The sequence below is a fragment of the Centroberyx affinis genome, unplaced genomic scaffold, assembly GCF_046629955.1.
Source record: "Centroberyx affinis isolate AG114_WGS23_722 - 3 ecotype Tasmania unplaced genomic scaffold, CSIRO-AGI_Caff_v1 ptg003467l_1, whole genome shotgun sequence".
In the NCBI taxonomy this organism is placed as follows: domain Eukaryota; kingdom Metazoa; phylum Chordata; class Actinopteri; order Beryciformes; family Berycidae; genus Centroberyx; species Centroberyx affinis.
In genome coordinates, this window is record NW_027281430.1 from 1 (window position 1) to 19,356 (window position 19,356).

At 46.1% G+C, this 19,356-nt stretch overlaps 1 protein-coding gene across 3 annotated transcripts in view; it reads right to left on the reverse strand.

The window, feature by feature from the left end:
• Positions 1-25: 25 nt before the first annotated feature.
• LOC139661174 (zinc finger protein castor homolog 1-like) overlaps positions 26-19,356 on the reverse strand; it is a 33,003-nt gene continuing 13,672 nt past the window's right edge. For 2 of the 3 annotated variants that reach the window (XM_071539562.1, XM_071539561.1), the window contains 14 exons: positions 17,686-17,850; positions 15,721-15,893; positions 14,432-15,297; positions 10,909-11,041; positions 10,409-10,472; positions 9,242-9,405; positions 8,885-9,007; positions 8,441-8,761; positions 8,148-8,346; positions 7,143-7,314; positions 5,351-5,499; positions 4,370-4,583; positions 3,145-3,507; positions 26-2,303 (listed from right to left, as the gene is read on the reverse strand). In XM_071539562.1, the coding sequence (XP_071395663.1) occupies positions 1,045-2,303; positions 3,145-3,507; positions 4,370-4,583; positions 5,351-5,499; positions 7,143-7,314; positions 8,148-8,346; positions 8,441-8,761; positions 8,885-9,007; positions 9,242-9,405; positions 10,409-10,472; positions 10,909-11,041; positions 14,432-15,297; positions 15,721-15,893; positions 17,686-17,850 (4,365 nt within the window). In that variant the 3' untranslated portion in view covers positions 26-1,044. The remainder of the gene's footprint in view (positions 2,304-3,144; positions 3,508-4,369; positions 4,584-5,350; positions 5,500-7,142; positions 7,315-8,147; positions 8,347-8,440; positions 8,762-8,884; positions 9,008-9,241; positions 9,406-10,408; positions 10,473-10,908; positions 11,042-14,431; positions 15,298-15,720; positions 15,894-17,685; positions 17,851-19,356) is intronic. The other variant, XM_071539563.1, reaches the window with a different exon arrangement.

Below are 19,356 nucleotides of genomic sequence, written 5' to 3' on the forward strand. Positions count from 1 at the left end.
GTTGGCCACCATGAGCCCGCCTGCCTACATATCGATATGCTTCTGACTAACAACACAACATATAACGAAATCGTAATGCAATGATGCAAATGGTAACAAAAATATTTTTAAATATATGTTCATGAGTATCTATCGTCGTCATCGTAATCATCATCGTCAGCTAATATAAAAGTGCACTATCCACACACAAACTTGATTCCTCAACAGGGGCGGGGGGGGGGGGGGGGGGGTAAAATTACAAGGGCTGAGCTTGGTTTTGGTGCTAGTTGAGCAACTCTAGCAGAATGTCAGAGAGAACTGTTTCGACTGACAGCTTGCTGAGCGCCCGACTGGACGCCCGTCTGCAGCTGAGACTGACCATGCAGTCACTGGTCAATTCCACAAGTCATAGAGAACAAAATAAAACACCTTGCAACTGGTGGAGAGAGCTGGGCACAAGTCAAAGCAATATGTCACCCCTTGCTCTCAATGTATAATAATAATAATAATAATAATAATCATACAGAAAAAAGGATCAAATGTTTGAACACATTCTGTTTCAGAATTTCCCCTTAGTGATTCACTTCCCTTTTTATATGTATCCAGGGCCCTGCAGTTCATGTTGACTGTGCCAGCGATTTCCTTTGTATATCAACGTTCACACACACACTTACATATATAGTTATATAGAGAGATTTGTTTTTGTTTTTCTTATATTTTTTTTCACACACAAAAAAGTGAAAACAAAAATAAAATAAATTAAAGTCAAACATGCACGCACACAAAAAGACTGATGTGTAGTAAAATGCTTTACATTGCTGCCCCATGTGTAAAAGAGGGCCTAATTCTGTGTGTCTCCGTTCATTTTTTAATGCATAATTGAATTAATAATGTTGGTCATCTTGTAAACATCATAATAAATCAATTTGGGCCGTCATTTCTCCACGTTGTTGTTTTTTTTTGTTGTCATCTGAAGTGTCTCTAAACATGATAAATGAGGCCACTTTAATTTCTGTTTGTTCATAGTACACAGGGTTTTTCTTCAGTTCCTACAGTCATTGTTTTTCATGGGCCAGCCTCTTGTTTTTCCAGTTGGGAAGTGTCAGTGTGGTTAACGGAAGCATCGAAACTCTCACCATTGTCCTTTTCACCATCAGGCTCTGGCATTGAATCTTCATATGAGTCAGTGTTGAGATCCTCCTCCTCGTCTTCCTCCTCCTCCTCCTCCGCGTTCGGCTCCTCCTCCGGTGACAGGTCGTCTTCGGCGTCTCCGGATGTTCCTGTGGTGTCGTCCTGAGGTGCTGGCAGACCTAGCGGGGGTGCGGGGTTGGGCGCGGAGGCCATAGCCACGGCCGAGTTGTGGTGCATCTTCTTGCTGAGGTCCAGCGAGTCGTTGAGGCCCAGACCGGCGGCGTTCTTCAGGAAGAACAGTGAGCTGCTGGCGTCTGTGCCCAGGTTGAGGGAGCTATCCAGGCTGATGGAGGAAGGCGGGTACGGGTGGTTATACTCTACCATGCTGCCTGATGGATAGAGCATGGAGGGAGCGTTGCTGTTGTTGTGGGACATCGCATGGAGACCGGCGTGTGAGGGAGAGGGAAGACCGATAGAAGCTGGCGGGACCACGGACATACCTCCGACTAGGTGGTGCGCCCCCTCCTGTTTGGGGGACACAGACGGCAGCTCGCCCCGCTCCTGCTTCTCATGCTTACGCTTGTGGGAATCCATCTGGGACATGCCCACCACAGTGTGCTTGCACTCGGGGAAGGTGCAGTGGAAGTGCGAGCACTTGAGCTTGTACTTGCAGTCGACGACCTCGCAATCGACGCTGGAGCTGAACTGGCAGAAGCCGGCGGCGCTGATCACATCTTGCTTGCCGTGGTGCTTGCGGTGGGCCGTCACCTTGGTGCTGTCTGTGCAGCGGAAGCCACAGCGCAGACAGTGGAAGTGGGTGCTGTTGCCTGAGAACTGGCAGTCGGGGAAGTTGCAGCTGAGCGATGACTTGAAGCGCTTGAAGTCGTCCAGGACCAGGTTGTCCACTCGGTCGTGGTGCTGCGCGTGCTTGTACATGTGGGTGCGGCCGCAGAACTTGTAGCCGCAGTTCTCGCGTGTGCAGTGGTAGTGGGTCACCTTCAGAGAGAACTGGCAGCCTAAGTCCTTGCAGTTCTCGTACAGGTCGTAGCGACGGAAGCCCTCCAGCATCATCCCCTCATCCAGCATCTTGCGTGACGAGGCTGTCTTGCGCCGCTTGCCGAAGGGTGACATGTCCTCGATGATCCAGAAGCGCTTCTTGGCACCAGTGGCCGTGGGGATGGAGATGGTGTTGCCTAAAGTTGGGAACAAGGAGGAAGAAAGCTCATTAAAGCATAATCAGTCGGTGCACAATGCAAAACCCACCCACAACAAGCAATTCACATTGCGAGATCAACTTGGTTGAAACTCTAATATGCCTCCTTACTCAGCCAGAAGTGGTTCACAGCTGAGTAAGCATACAGAGCCCCAGTTTTTTATTTTTTTTTATTCCTAATTCCCTCAATGATTAAAGGAGGGGGAAAATGATAGATTGACTTTGCTGCTAAAAGGAACATGACACTTTTACAGGGTGTCTACAGCCTCCAAACAGAGGCGGAGTTGTGGGTCTTAACCGCCTCTCTTATCTCCATGTTGTTTTACGAGGGGTGCCCACCTTTTCCAGCACCCTGGGGTCACTGCTAATGATGTGATCCCTGTTCTGCAAGACAGCAAGCAGTGGGCCTCGATAAAACTTGAGGCGTGATTAAAATAAGAGGCCGCTGATGCAGTCCTGTTAATGGAGGCTAAACAAGGCCAAGGCTTCACACTACAGGTGCCAAATTTACTGCTCTATCGCTAAATCCTAGTAAACACCAATACTACAGTCAATGTGACCGAACGCAAAGGTGTAAATGATGTAATTAAATACATTTAGTGTGTGAGATGTTCTGTGTCACTGAACCCACCCCAGTAAGCATGCACTTTTCATAGTTTCTATGGAAATTGTCACTTTTTGCATGCTGGAAAACCCCTTTTATTTTCTCTTGTCTTTCCACAACAATACTGCAGAGTAACTCTGGATCACACAGTTAAATGCTGCACAGGACTCAATTGAGAGTGACAGCTGCAGTGTTGGTTTGCGCCGGGGATAAGTACCTGCAGCATCCTGCACTATAGGGACGTCATTTTTAACCGGAGACGGAGTGGCAATGATGGGGCTGAAAGCTGGTGTGTTGGTTGGCATGACAACACTCCGAGTGGCTCCCAGAGAGGCGCTGAGCAGAGAGTATGACAGACAGGATGGAGAGAGGAGGTATGGGAGTGAGGGAAGAGGAGGTCGGAGGAGAGCAGGAGAGAGGGATGGGACCTGGGACTGGAGGCCAGGCTGAGGAGCAGGAGGAGGAGGTGGAGGAGGAGGTGGTGGTGGTGGAGGAGGAGGAGGAGTAGGAGGTGCATTTTGGGGAGCGCTAGTGTCAGCAGGGGTGGTAGGAGCAGAAGTGGTGGCAGGGTAGCCTTGTCCTGGAGAGACAGGTTGACCAGAGAAGGTGGAGGACAGACACAGAGGGAAAACAGACAGACGGGTAGACACAAAAACAAGGGCCCAATCACACAGAGGGATGGGAGGTAAAAAGGGAAAAGATAAGAGAATGATACAAAATGAGGCCCATTCAAGACAAGTAACCCAACACCAGCCAAAGCAACAATGATGAGAGTAGTGGATAATATTGGCAACAAATGGAGAAATGTGAAAATCATACAAATGAAGGCAAGCTCAGATTTTGAAAAAAGCAGAGGAGAATGTGTTTCTTCAGTAAGTTTATGGAAAAGAGGCTTTTAGCCCTTTCTACTACAATTCAACACGCTAAAGTGCTTAAGTAGACATAAAGCTGAAATTGCCACAGTGATGACTTTCAGGTCAAAGGAAAATGTAATATGCTTCATATAGTGCAATAACTCAAACTGCTGATGTACAAAATGAATGTTTTATGAGGATGACCAAGCAAATTTAAAAGGATCTTGTAATTTCTAGACTGAGAACATAAGAAAATGGCATTGTCATGTTCCCCATATATGATTGATGTCTCCTTACGCTATTGATTGTCTGTTTGTAAGTCAATTAACTACTAAATCAAGTAATACATGATTGCAGAATATATGAAATGAAAAACTGCTGATTTTCTGGGCATGGTAGACAATTGCTGCGTTCTCTATGAAGTATGATGTATGATGCCGAGTACAAAATCAGTACTGCACTATTTGCTTTTACAATAAACTCTTAGTATTCAAATTCCACCTGCTGTTACTCAGACACATGTAAGGTCTATATTACAGATGTGTATAGTATTCCATACTGGTGCCCAATCTATCTTGGTGAACTCACCTGCTGGGGAGCCTTCGTTGCCCACGGGGGTGCTGGTGCAGCTCCGGTCCTGGTTGGAGGACTCGGAGGACAGGCCCAAGGGGCTGCCCCCCCCTCCCATGTAGTCCATGTAGTCGTCGGTCTCGTCCATCATGCCGGAGAAGCCGGAGGCCATGCCGGCTCCGGGCCCCGACATTTGGTGCATCTCATCTGATCTCTGGCCAAGAGGCATCACCTGGGGCACACAATGCAGGCGATGTAATACCATATATATATATTTGTCTTCATGTCTTCACCGTGATCGGATATTTAAAACAAACATGCTGTTAAAATAGGTGTTGCCACCTGGCGCACGACCAACATTTCTCACGACACGAAAGAGCACAAACGTTTCTAAGGATTTAACCTCAGACTGCTGTCATGTCTGATATGAGAGCTGGAACGTGAAAAAAAAGAACAAATAGAACGAGAAATTCCACACGCATGCATCTACATAGTGCACATACCGCTCAGGTTAAGTCGAAAGGTTGAGTATACTCCAGCATCCAAAATTTAGTCAAAGGAATTTCATGTGTCATTTGTCATCGATTGGTATGACAGGATATGAGTGGTATTGTCGTTTCACAAAACAACAGCCAAGGCCTTCATCAATCTTTTCCATGCGAGTGACTCAGGAAGCAGAGTGAAAAATGACAAAACCCGAAACTATATGGCAAGCGGCATTGCTAAATAAGTAGGTAATGTAGAATGTGCACAGAGAAAAAGATCCTATTATCTGAATAAATATGTAACTCTTAGGCGGGACTGTGTTTTCCTACTTAATGAAGCATTGTTGTAGCATTTCTCAACAAAAGGGCGTGTGAGGAACTTGCCTTTGTTTGAATATCTGCAATATTACTAATCAAGACCTATTAAGGTTCCACTGAAGTTTCCAGCCCATATTATTAGGCAATTACCCTTTTGAGAACGGCATGTGTCATATGAGGCAACGTGTCGCAGTACCTGGGATGGGACTCTGTCAAAGTTCTTCCCCAGCATCCGCCTCATGTGTTTGCGAGCATGTGAGGTCATCTGGTGCTTGAGCAGGAAGGAGAACTGGCAACCCTCGCGGATGCAGTGGAAGTGGCTGTTCACCTGGTTATACTTGCAACCTGGACAAAAAACACCAGACACAATGGTAAACTCTCATGATATACTGTAGTCACACATTAATTTAACATCTGAAAACAGCTACTGTGCTAAATGCAATATGATCAGAGTGACGGCGTATGATGAGATCAAATCCAAAGTGAAATGCTTTTAGATTTTTCTTTTTTATTTTGTGATATAACTTGGGCTTGTTGACATGGCCGGAACAAAAGAGGGATCACGTTTCAAAGTGTTTCAGAGTGTACATGTAGGAGGAATATTAGATCACTCCAGTGTCACACTGAGCAAGTCGAGGCTTCTGTGGACTAAACCTGTGGAGCTCTTTTATTACACTGACATGCTTTATTCAATTAGGAATTTACATAAATAAATTCTCATTTTCCGTGGGCCAATAATGCACACACCCCTGCAAACCAAAGTAAATATACAATTATTCCCATATTAAATTCATTTTTCAAAATATCTCCATTGTCATCTTTCCTTTTGTTCTCTATTGTAGTGCTGTCTGCTTCATATTCTTCTGTTCTTTTCTTGTGTTTTAACCGCTCTAGCTCTAATTGCTTTATGATTTCAAATTAAATGAATGTTCCTTTTTGTGCCTGTTAATCAAATACCATTATATAAAAGCAGGCAGAAATAATTGAAAGAGTAACATGCTGGGCAGGTGCTAGCATGTCAGTAACCATGGCACCCGGTTAAGGGCACAACACGTCTGTGTCATCAAATAGCTTTTGTACACACAATGTTTTAAACACGCAAAGTTGAGCAAATAACAGTAACGCCTGCGACACGGAGGGCCTTTTGTGAGACAGGAACCAGGTAACATCATCAACGGTGTTCAGTTTAATGTTGCTGCCATGGATACTGGCAACCCATCAATTCTTTATGACTGGAGTGCTAGCGGTGGTAATCCTTTCTTTTTTTCGCCCAGCCCAAACAATACAGTTGGCAGATCAGGCTGGGGACAAAAAACAGCTGTTTAGGGCCTGTTTTTGTTTGCTTTGTGTGTGTGTTCTGAAAAGCTTGTGTAACTGCCTGAAAAAACAGATCACTTTTAATTCATTTCTATGCGATGGCGGTGGTGGCTGTGAGGCGCAGCTTCACAACACAAACAGGCTAAACCAGACAAGCCGGATAATTAACAAACACAAACCTAATTGCTCATTTCTGACAGGGGCAAAAGGAAGAAGAAAACAACCTGGATATGATTGCCCCCTTTTACGTTATTGCTCATATAGTGCAGGCAAGAGTACCTTTGGGACTTGAGGTGCCATGGTGCATATGCAAAACACCACAACAAAAGGTATGAGCCAGACTTGTTTCATGCCACTTGAATTGCTCTGATAGCGTGACACTGTGTTTGCCAACACTGGTCTCTCTCCCTTTGTAAACAATCGCGGCATAGAGAGAATATCCTCTTGCAACAGCCACCAAAAATCAATCTACATCTCTCTTGATTTCACACCCCTAACCCATATGTCTCCCCCTGGCAAAATATTATCAAAAGCTGGAGAGAGGAGGATGAGGTGGGGGGTGCTTGTGGGGTGATGCAGGGGAAAAGAAAAAAAACAAAACAGAAACAGAGATAAGAGGAGGCTCAGGAGAGACATCGGGCCAAAACACACAGAGTATCAGAAGTACTCACCCAGCCTCCCACACTCCTCCCTCTTGGTGAAATATTTGAAGCCGTTGGCGGCGCGGCGCTCTGCCTTCTCGTGCTTCTTGACGTGCCAGGGCAGCTTGGTGGTGATGTTGGTGACAAAGAAGCAGCCGGGCCGCAGACAGTGGTAGTGGCCCCTCATTCTGAACTCACAGTGCTGCAGCGGAGAGGAAAGGCATAATTTCCAAGTCAAATGTGTTGAATGTTTGATAACAAGTGGAGCTGATGAATATTATTTGATCTTTCTCTGTGTTAAAAGCTGAAATGAATACTACACTTGGTTCCTCTAAAAACCGTATTAATACCTCACAACCCCTTCCTTTCTGGGAAGAAGCTCCCACATATCTAAATAGGCTGACTCTTTTTTTTTTTTTGTCCAGACTCAGTTCTTTTCCCAGCCACCCCTCCTTTCTAACATGTCTGTACACCACCATCTGTTTGTGAGCCCCGGATCCCAAAGGACTGGGCCAAATAAGATCTGCTCAGTTCAGGAGATGGAGGGGAGGGGGGAGGGGAGGGGAGGGGGGGGGGAGAGGACGGGGGGGTGGGTACTTTTCGTGAGAGGGGTGATTTTCGACACATTAATGAATTCATTTAAACGGTTTTCCAAATACGGGCTCATGAGAGCAGGCAGGGGCTGCCATTTAGGTTTCATTTGCGAAGCATTCCCCTGATTTTTGCCCTATTCCAGACAGCCTTGTTTACTGTGCAAGTGACAATGATTTATTGGGTAATATCAGCTAAATTGGCCTTTTCTGAGAGGAGAATGCGGCAGTCAAAATGACATCATTGACATATAAACAGGCATTACGGGGGTGAGTCGACTGTCTTTCTCAGCAGAGATGGAAGACGGTGAGGAGCGATTGTGAAAGCCTTGAGTCAAATAACCTCAAATACAGGTCTAATAGATAGCATACTTCATGCTTAGAAAACTCTGGGATATGACAGTTGGTGATTCAGCTCCAGGCCCAGTTATCAAGCTGTACCCACCTGGTTGGGACACAGACACTGGAGAGAGTAGTAGGAGAACTGGTCGCGGACGTTCACCAGGTTGTTGTTGGGGTTGATGTGGTCCAAACAGTGGGACTCGGCCTTGCCGGAGGTCTTGCACACGTACTTGCAGTTCCCAAACAAACAGTGGAAGTGGAACTTGTTGGAGTACTTACAGTCAGTAGCCAAACAGGGATCACTGGGTTGACAAAAATGGAAGACATGGTTTAGTCAACATAAAAGAGGAACAGCAACATACAATGCCATGCAATAGACATGGATGCTTTGCATACTTTTCCTGGAACTGCAGGAAGCCAGGTTTGACTTGTGGCTTGGCATTCTCCAGGGAGGTGGTGGCCAGGGGGGAGTTGGCTGGCAAGTTGGGCATTGAGGCGGGCATCTGAGGGATGCTGCCTGTCAGTTGTTTCCAGGCCAGCAGGGATGGAGGAGGGGAGCCGTACCCGCCAGAAGAGGTGAGGTTGGCCACGTCCATGGAGGGGTTGTTGGCCATGGAAACGGGGGCAGCGGGCTGCAGCGAGGCTCCTTCACTTGACTCCTTGGCCTCATTGAAAGGAGGCTCTGACTTCACTTTCAGGGTCGCTCGCAGGTGGAAGCTGAGAAAACAACACGGAGGCTTTCAGCTAAACTTTCATTTTGACCAATAAAATAAAGAACTGAAATGTGGCATATAAAGCTGTAGTTAGCTTTCGCTGGTCATGAACGTATAAGACACTTACTTAGCATGTTTTACGGCTCCATCCACGGTGCTGAAGAGCGCCCCACAGTCCTCCACCAGACAGTGGAAGTGCACTTTCTGCAGGAAGTCACACTGAGCCTCACAGAAGTCATCTGTGTCAAACCTTAACAGAGACACAAAAAACATAGAAATACTTGAAATATATTACTTTCTCAAAGAAATGATGAATATTGAGAGAACAACTGGTTGAAATCCACTTATGTGACAGAAAGTCATTTGAAACCCCTGCAACACAAGGCCAGGTTCTTTTCCATTTCAGGGCGTTTTCAGTGATATATGAAGAGTAGTATTTACTGAAAAAGACCATCTAGGACTGTACTCTCTAGCTGTTCAGTACCTGCGGAGATATGTCCTCCAGATCTCAGTGGGCTTGTCTGGCTGGGGCCTCTTCATGATTCTGCTCAGATACTGTGCAGCCTCCGAGGTGTCTGCTCCCTGGCCCGCCTCCAGCTCCGTCTTCAGGTTCATGGCGTTGAAGAGGGCAGGGTTCACCTGTGACATCTGCAAAACACACAGCACATAAACCACCGGCAGATGGGTTAACCAAGCGTAGGTAAGCTAGACACTCGCATACGTCAGGACGTGTGTGAGCTCGCACACACACACACACAAACGCAGACACACGCAGACACAAACGATTTGGCAAAGCAAAAAAGCTCAGCCAGATTTACAAACATCCGGGCTTTTGCTTGAGTGCAGGCCAAGCGTGTGTGCCAAGCATCCTCTGGGAGCGATTGTTCGCCCTTTTATGTGATGTGGTGGCTTGGAACAAACCCCCAAAAGGCTGACATGACGCGAAGAGCTGTAGGACAACGGGTCTTCAAGCTCCTCTCCTGTCAGGGTTCAACGACTGCTTTGTGGAGAGCAACTCATGAATTTAACTTCTCCCAGGCAAAGACAGGGTGGGGGGGTTGGGGGTGGGGGTGGGGGGTGGTGGGGGCTTGGCCAGTTAGCCAGAGAAAAAAAAAAAAGGCTGATCTGTCATTAAATCATCAAGGTAATGGAATCCACCCGGCACATTTGTATTAGTCAGAGAAGATGTATGATTAAAACAATGTCCACTTTAATCTTCACAAAAAAAAACACATACACCTTTAAATATCCTTATGCTAACATTCAGACTTGGTAAAAAATGAGGGTGATGGCTTTTCCCTTTTTTTTCTCCTCTGACTTTTTAATCAAATAATTTACAAACTCCATAAATAAATATAGAGCGAGGCGGGGGAAAGAAAAAGTATAAAGGGGGAGAAAAAAATGGACGGCGAGTTCAAAACAGCTCATCAAAAAACAAACATCTCTATATATCTGGCATGGCACCCAGCTACTGCTTCATTATATTAATTTGTGAGAGGTGCAGTGAAAATTACACTGTATGAAAAATGGCTGGAAAATTTAAATGATACAAACTCATCTTATTAGCGGTGAAACATTAAAAAACAAACAGGCCCCTCCGTGTCCCGCTAATTTGTCTTGGGATGAAAAGCGTTTGATGGATGGATCTTACCTTATTCATAAGCGAGGATAAAAGAGATGTATTCCCCGGTACAGGGTGTCCGTTTGATTCATTACTGGAACAAGGAAAATGAACAATGTTTAGTCAAGATTTGCATGAGAACAGTAAATATTACTATTTATCACGCAAGGTGTGCATGTATAATGAAGAAGAAAAATGCTGGCTTCTCCAGAAATGAGATCTACTGTAAGTTGGAGGGAAAATTGGAGTTGAAGGTTTATGTAAACATCCTTCCCCCACAAAAATGGAGAAATATGTTAAGGATTATAAATTGGTATGCAAATGTAGATAGGTGTAATATTTTGGATAAATCAATGCTGATATAAGCCCAGCTGCCAAAAATGTTTTTTAATCTAGAAATCATCTATCAATCCAAGGGTTCTTAATTACTTTGTTGTTATACTTTGTGAGTATATTAGGTGCATTTACAACAAAAAATAAATACATATTTTCCATTTGGCAGTAAACCTAAATTCCCTATGTGGTTTCACCTGTGGTCTTTCTTGCTCAGGTCCAGGCTGTGCTCCTGCATGGAGTCTTGGGAGGCCCCAGAGGTGGCATCCACTGGCTCCTGCTTCACTTGAACCAGATTGAACCGGCTTGCCGAAGCATGCTGCCCGTTCCCTGAGGATCAAGCCAGAGACGCAGAGGAGAGGAGAGACAACAAAGTTATTGTTGGTCAGCATTATTACCCCATGACGAGATCCAATCTGACTTCTGTCCTGGCCCGAAAAGAATACTCCGAGTGATAATTATTGCAGAATTATGTCAGGCCGTCAAGCCTTTTAAATGGTGATTGAGAGGCGGGAGATATGAGGGAAAAAGACTCCTTTTTCTGCAGCACTTGTCACAACTCATTTGCCAGGCTGCCTCTTAACTGGTCATTAAGTGAGATGCTAATGCTGAGGGAAAGTGGCAGTCTCAGATTGGCCACCCCCTCCCTTCCCACCTTCCCAGGCTCCTCGTTGGCCTGACAACGGACGGCAGCCAATGCCACTGAGCGTACCCACGAGGAACAGGGGGGTTATGTCGGTCAGATTGGAGCTGACAGCCAATCAGATCGGTTCAAATAGCGTGACCTCTCGATCACATTCTCCTCCAAATAGGTATTCAGTGGATGCTGTGAGCGAGGACAGGAGCACTGCAATGAAATAAATAAAGTGGGGGGAGCGGGGCGGGGTAAAAAATGCTGACAGGAAGGTGAATCCTGCCCCCCCCAATCCCCAAGTGATTGAAATATTAATTTGTCCTGGGGCTATACAGAGAAAGCTGGCTTTTGGTAGACAGTAAGTGGTGTTTTATTAAAAAAAAATACGGGAGAGGGAGGGGCTGGAGGGGCCTGGCATAGCCTCTCAGACACTGTGAGACTGGAGTGCATCAGCGGCAGTGATTGGTTTGGTGGGGGATCTGTTGTTTAGGAATTGGGGGCTGGTGCTGAGGGATTGTGACAGGCAAGGTCATGGGCAACCAAGTGTGCGCCCTTGGCCCTCAGCCTGGTGGAGCCCCTCTCCTTTTCTTGCTTGGGAGAAGAACAAGACCAGCCTACGTAGGGGGAAACCAGCCACAGTTCCCCCCTGCTAGAAGATGACCCAGAGACATATCAGGCCGAATAGGAGTGGAAAAGCCGGTCTTAGGCCTTGTCAGCTGAAAGCTAGGAGATGGGGATGTGTCAGTGTCAGTGTCAGTGTCGGTTTAGTCTGACAATGGTGAGGGTGGGGGTGGGGCCGGGGTGGAGTTGAGGAAAACGGTGGTCAAATAATTTTGTGTCTGCTTTGAGGTCATTGAATACTTACAAAGTCTCCGTTCACAGCCCCCCCCTACCACCACCACCACCACCCCTCCCCACTCCCCTCCGCCCAACCCGATAAAAGGACACCCAAAATTAACTAGCCAGACAAATCCTGCCTTGTCATTGACAATTAAATCAACTCACGGACCAAATGAGAGCACATTATATCAAGAGCAGCGACTCGCTATATGATCTACGCATGATCACCAGGCACAATAAAAACATGCCACTGCTATCTCAGAGAGTGAGCTGACTGTTTAAGGTGGGTTAGAGTGTAAAAGTCTCTTGTTCTGTTGTACACCATGAAGTTTTTTTCCACCCACTTCCCAAAGAGGGAGAACAAATGAGTTTGGCTCAAAGCAGCGTCTTTCTGGAAATTATCCAGGAATAATGTACCACCATGTAATTACTCCGGATAAGATACAGAGCTTGTGAAAGATCATTTGTACTGTGTGTCTAATTAGTAAACCCTTCAGATGCTTGGATCTCTGGGAAAAACACTTAGGGGTAAATTAGAGTGGAACACTAATAAAAAAAAAAAATACTGAGAAAATACTGAAAGCAGAAACAGGAAAAAAACACAATTCACCACGATTAGAGGTGAAGTTTCACAACCCCCTTCAAAAAAATTGACACGATGTGAAAATAGCCACTAACGCTGAGAATTTTCTCACACCTTTTTGACAGAGAAGCACAAACCACTTCCTCTTCAATTTAGCCCCAAATGTCCTGTTCACACAATCTATGAAGCAAATATGAGAAACAAAACTTCAAACACCCCTCTGTCCTCCATCTGCACTATGCTTTTAGACACTGAACCACAATATGTGAATGAGGCAGGGGAGCTGTTTCCAAACACCCTCAGCAGCAGCAGGGAGGACAGCTTTGTTATCCAGCACGGAGCTGTGAGCTGCAGCTCTCCTCTCTACTGCTGAGGCAAAGAGAGGGGAGGTGGTGGCACCATCTGTGGAGACCCCACCCTCAGCGGGTGCCCTCCCAGTTTTCAGGGTACCTGCTGGAAGCCCAGAGGTGGAGCTCAGCCTGACAGCCTGGGCTCGGCTCAGCTCCCCGGAGCAGCTGCCCCGGCTCTCTCCCAGGGCCTGTCCTGCTCCAGGAACACCACCAGGAACTGTAATCCGCCCCAGTCCCAGCATCCGGAGATGCTCCCCCTTTCCCCTCAATTTACAATCCGCACCCCACCTGCTCAGGCTCAGCACAGGAGGCCCCACAGCTACCGAGAGGGAGAGTGTATTCTGCAAAGCATTATCAATTTAATGCCTTAACTTCATTTTCATTTTCAGTTGCTTTGTTTAGAGCAATATGATAAACATAGACAAGGCAATTACCTCCGATATTTATGTGAATTGTGTTTATGCTAAATGGAAATTGACATGTTTTTCTGAGGACAAAAAGGTTTCCAGAAATTCAAAAAGCGTGTCTTTGCAGAAGCGTGCAAGTGTGTCTGTGTGTTCTTGTTTCACTGAAAAAAAGCCTCTTTCTCAGCTCTGGTGCATTGAGTCATTTCTGCCTGAGCGATTTCTGTTTTTTTATCAGTTTGCATAGAGGGGAAGAAAAAAACAACATTTTTTGTTCTCGCAATTTCTGAACTTAATTTCATTCCACCTCCATTTGCTTGGAACGGGCGCAGACACAGATAAGAGACCAATGATGAGGAAACATGTTCGACACAAGCCCCAGGAGCCCCCACTCTGAACATCATAAGAGACTTTTACAGGCTCTACTCTCCCCTGTCAGCGCATTTATCTCCAAATGGATTGTGGGTATCTGACAAACGATCAACACAATAACAAGCCCAGAGCAGAGGACCATGCCTCCAGTATGTCCCTTAAAGCCTGAAAGCGGCAGTTTTCCTGCCTTTCTCTCCACTGTGGGACAGTGATAGAAGTGACCTCTGTGTGCACTCTCTCCACTCTGGCTGGAGTGGAGCAAGTCCCCACACACGAAGGAGGATGTGGCTTTTAGAAAACACAATTTGCATTCTCTTTGGGTATTGACACAGCTCAGTGATGGTTGTTTTTGCTATATCTTTTCATACTTTTTGGATAAGCCTCTAGATAGTGTAAGCAAGCATATAAAAAAAAGTACACAGAATTTGCAACTGCAAATGAGTGAGTTGAGCTGGTTCAATTATTAATCAAGTTGAAAAAGAATAATTATTTTCAGCTAAAGTAATCACCACACCAATCACTGATGAAAAAACTAACCTGTGTCTGGGTTGCTGGAGGGCTTGAGGGCAGCAGCCGCCAGTCTGGCCATCATGGGTGATATCAGGCCCTTGCTTGCTGAGATCTTCTCCATGATGGAGGAGGCGGCAAAGGAGGTCGGGGTAGACGCCATGGCTCCGTCTGCCCCTGCTGTGGAGCAGCCTTGGGTCAGCGAGTCGGTGGGCATGGAGTGGGCGCCGGAAGACACGGCTGATATTAGGCTGGCGGCTGAGGGGGGGAGCTGGAGAGGCAGCCTGGGCATGAGGGGGAAGAAGGGGTTGGAGGCGGCCAGGGCGCTGTTGGAAAGAGCGAGGGCCACCGGCATGTTGCTGGGCAGGGCCTGGGACAGCAGGCTGGACATACGCTGGCCCGCGCTGGACAGTGAGGGTGTGGACTTGAGGCTGTGGCCAGATGAGGAGGAGGAGACGGCGGTGGTGGGTGTGGCCAGCAGGTGCGGTACACTGGTGGGCTGCTGGGTGGTGGGCGAGGCACTCAGGCTGGAGTTCTTGCTGCTGATGGTCGAGAAGTCCATCAGGTCATCGTTGCTCGATTCCTCTTGCTCATCCTTGGGTGCCAGGAAGGTGGAAGAGAGGCCCATGACGCCGGAGGAGCGGATGTGGCGGCGCTCGTGTTTGCGCTTGTGGGAGGTCATCTGGCTAGTGGAGGTGAAGGTGAAGCCGCAGCCTGAGCGGATGCAGTGGAAGTGGTTGGTGGCCTTGCTGTACACGCACCCCTCATACTTGCACTCCTCGTACTTGTAGAACTTCTTGAATCCATCCTTGGCATATGCATCATCCTTGATGTGGTAGCTCTTGTGCTTCTCAATGTCACACTTGTTCTTGAAGGTGAATGTGCAGCCTGGGCGCCTGAGGAAAAATCAGGAAAATATGGTAAGGTAAGACGCTTAGTCACAAAGCTTCCTCAGTAGCATGCTGCAGTTTGTTCATGAGTCATGGAGTTGGGCCACATGATTCAAATACTTTACAATGGAGGAATGATAGCTGACACGGTTAGGTGACACACCAGCTCATTGACACGTCACCACGATCAACCTCTGCCAGAGGAATGCATTCAATCAAGCGATTCTCTGTGACTATTGATAATAATTTCTTGGTTCATGCACTTCAATAAAAGAACTGGATGCAAACTTATGAAGATCAATTTATATAGGTGTTCTTTCCACATGTTTAGCCCAGGTGTAGGTTTCATGAATATAAAAAACCCTGTGGGGAAGCAATGCACAAACTAAGTATTACTAATAAGAAACATATGCTATTGAGTCTCCACACCTGCAGTGGAAGTGTGTGGTCTTTTGCCCGTAGAACTGACACTCGACTGTGCCACAGTCCTCGGTGGCACGGAACCTCTGGAAGCCGTCATTGATCAGCTGGGCGTTCTTTTTGTGGAAGTTCTCATGAGTCATCACATCCGAGGTGCTGGTGTACACCTTGTTGCAGCCCACCTGCACAGCAGAGACGAAACATGTGATAGGAAAAAAAAAAAGATCCGACCTCAGAGCAGAAATGACAGTTTCAATTTGCAACAATGGTTTGGATGAGCCATCTTCTAAAACACAACGCTTTTAAGAGATCTGACATAGGAGCTGTTGAGAAATGAGCTCAGTGTGGTTAAGAAGATGCTAGTGGCCTAGAAATGGCTGGCAGCAGGCCGTTTTCTCACGTTCACCCTTTAATTTGTGGTAAAAGGCACTAGAGCTGTATGAGTTTCAAATCAAACCTGTAAGTTGGAAACATGTTTGTCACTGTGACTACTGGAAAAAGGAAAAACTTCACTGAAAGAGGCAGTGGTCACAGCAGGTACGCTGTGGTTGAAACTACAATATCTTCCACACAAGGCTGCCTGTTAGAAAATGCAATTCATATTTGGAGTGTCACAATGTAGTCACCACAACCTTACTGTAACTCAGAGAACAAATTTCAGAGGTGGAGGGGGCAGAGAGAGGGGGGAGCGGAGTAAGATGACTGTCCTGTTCTTTAGTTTAAAATGTTCTGGTACTCAGGAGCCCTCAGAGCCAGCAGAGGGAAAAAAATAGCTAATGTTTGAATTAAAAGCAGCAATTGTATATCATCCCTGGCACTTTTCACCCGCACAAACCGGGCAACTTCTCCATATTGAGTCAAACAATGAAAAAAATGCCACTCTGTTTTTTTCCCCCCTAAATCAAGAGTGCCGATGCCAACATCTGCAGGTTCTCAGGGACTGTTAAAACAAGGGCTGAAACGTCCTAATAACAATTACGCCGTTAGAGGGGTTTAAAAAAGAATATATCTCAAGCCATCCTGCGCTGCGCTGCTGCCCTGCCGGTGAGAAAGCTCTCCGCACAATGACACATTGAAAATAAGCAGATGTAAAAAATTAAACAAATCCAGAGGGGGGAATAATCTTCAACTGGCCGCTTGGTACTAAAAGATGAAAAATGTGTAGTTTATATAAACACCTAACTGAATTTTATCCATGCCAATTAAGGAGCGAGAGAGCGAAGAGGTGGGGAAAGCACAAGCAGCCTCACGTGTATTCATCCTTTTTCAATTTTCTTTTATTTACTTAAGAACACATTTCGCCAAACTCCTCTTTAAATACAGTTTGGTATTAATGGAAAAAGTGGGGGGAACTGTAATTCCATTTTATAGATGAAGTTAAACTGCGTGACTCTCGGCCGTCTTGGGGAACTCGTGTGTCTTGTCGTGCCTGAGTGGCCTGGTTTTCCCGGAGCCTGGCATCAGCTATGTGATGATGCTCTCCAACTCCTTTTTTTTTTTCTGCGTTACACTGTGCCATCTTGAATTGCCCCTAAATGGTGACATTGGTGCAAACAATAACTCAACTCAGTTGTATTTAGGCTCTTAATGGACACAGAACCAGGATTTAGGCTCTATATGGACATACAACCTGAGCTTGGGCGGTATATTGCTTGAGATGACAATACACTGTATTTCAAAGTAGAAAGCCCAATGGAAAATGAGTAGTTTTACTGTATGTCTAGTGTTGTGGCGTGGCCCTGGAATGTAAGTTTATTCATTATTCTCTAATAATTCTCTGCATTTCCATTTTCCATTTCCATTTCCATTCCATTTCACCAGGATCCTTAGATCTGCGTAAGTGATAATGAGTCATGGGTATGCAATGCTTTAGGATGAGTGGCCATATGTTTGTAGATACATCTCTGTGTGTGTGTGTGTGTGTGTGTGTGAGAGAGAGAGAGGGAAGGGTGTGTGTGTGGATGTGTAGTCTACCTGCATGCAGTGGTAATGGGTGCTCTTTCCATTGAGGTGGCAGCCATGGTAGTAGACGCTGCAGTCGTCCAGGGGGCTGAAGCGCATGAAGCCATGCTGCAGGGAGTTGTCCCTCTTCTTGTGCATGTTGTAGTGCCTGATTACATCCTGCTTGCTGGTAAACCTCTGCAAAGGAGGGGAAGGGGGGGTGGGGGGTGGGGGGGGGCAAATGTACGGCAACAGGTTGGTGTTTATTTAAACCAGTCACAGAATCAGCAACAAGTCACTTTATCTCTGTGGAAGCAGCAGCTGCAACATGCAGGAGCCAGTTGGCAGTTGGGGAGAGCTGTACACACTGCAATAGAGAGGGCCAGGATGTCTTTAAAGGTGACATGTTTGGTGGTTATTGATTTACTTTATGTATCCCAAATAAGCTGTGACCTATCCAAATGCAGCACCAAAGGCACTGGGACTGGGACTTTTTGAGCGCAGGAGGAGCCTCCACTCTGTACATGAAGCACGTTCCCCATACAACCCCTGCCTCTATATTATTTTTTCATTCCAACCCATACTTTATTTTTTTAATTAAGATGGATCAATTGACATGCAAGATCACAGTTCTGATGTTTCTGGCTTTGGAAAAATGATGTTCCGTGCAGATGGTTTTTCAGACGTGCACAGGGGAAAAATAGAAGACAACAGAAACAAACAAACAAACAAACAAGCCAACCAAAAAACGTTTTCCCTTTCAATTCCCTCGCTGAGATATGATTCCATTTTTAATTAAAGCATTAACGCTCGCTTTTGGTGCAGGCTTCGCCAGTAATGATGAGTGAATATGCTAAGATACCCTCCCTCTAAAATTAAAAAAATCCCTCCCACACCCAGGAGTCAGGAAGGAAAAACAGAAAAGTCACTCCACAGAGACCAACAGCAACCAAATCTGCTGTAATTGGGCTTAAGCTGATGTTACAGAAACTGTAACAGGAGAAGCGCAAATCAATGAGACAGTTCTGTCTTCAATCCATATTTATCTCCAGTTGAGGGAAAAAATATCAGAAAGAACCATTCTAAAATGCAACTAATTGCTGTACAAAGTAGGGTAATTGCCTTGCGTCATGTGTTCCACTAGTGCACAAGTAAAAAGCTAGGATCTCGCACAGCTGTTCATTCCCCAGTTCTTGGCCTATGTCCCACCGCATTTTTCTGAGAGGTCTAACTCCTGTAAGGGCAAACAATTCACTGGGATTTTTAATCTAATCATTGAACAACTCAGATTCGACACTTTTTGAATTATTTTTCAGAAAAAACTGAGCTCGGTTCTAGGCTTTGGGTTTTCTAGAGTCTAATGGTCCATGATCAGCAGTAGATAAGTTGAACTGCGGTCATCGTACATTCGATCCATCAAGCCGTCCAAAATAGGCCATGGAGAGAGCTGACTGGGAAAAAGAGCTCATTTTCAGTTGAGTGGTGATGAAGGTTGGGAGCCACTTGCTACATTTATTTTAGGATTCCCACTAGTGTGGCAAGATGCACACTCTACTCTCTCACGTACAAGCCCATGAAAGGAGAATGTTCGGACTCAGCCAATCGCCCGGAGGCTGGCAGTGGGATAATATTCCAGGAGTGTGTGTCATGTAACATTTCATGAGTTATCGCTTCGAAAGGGGCTGCTCATCACAGCCTGCCTGT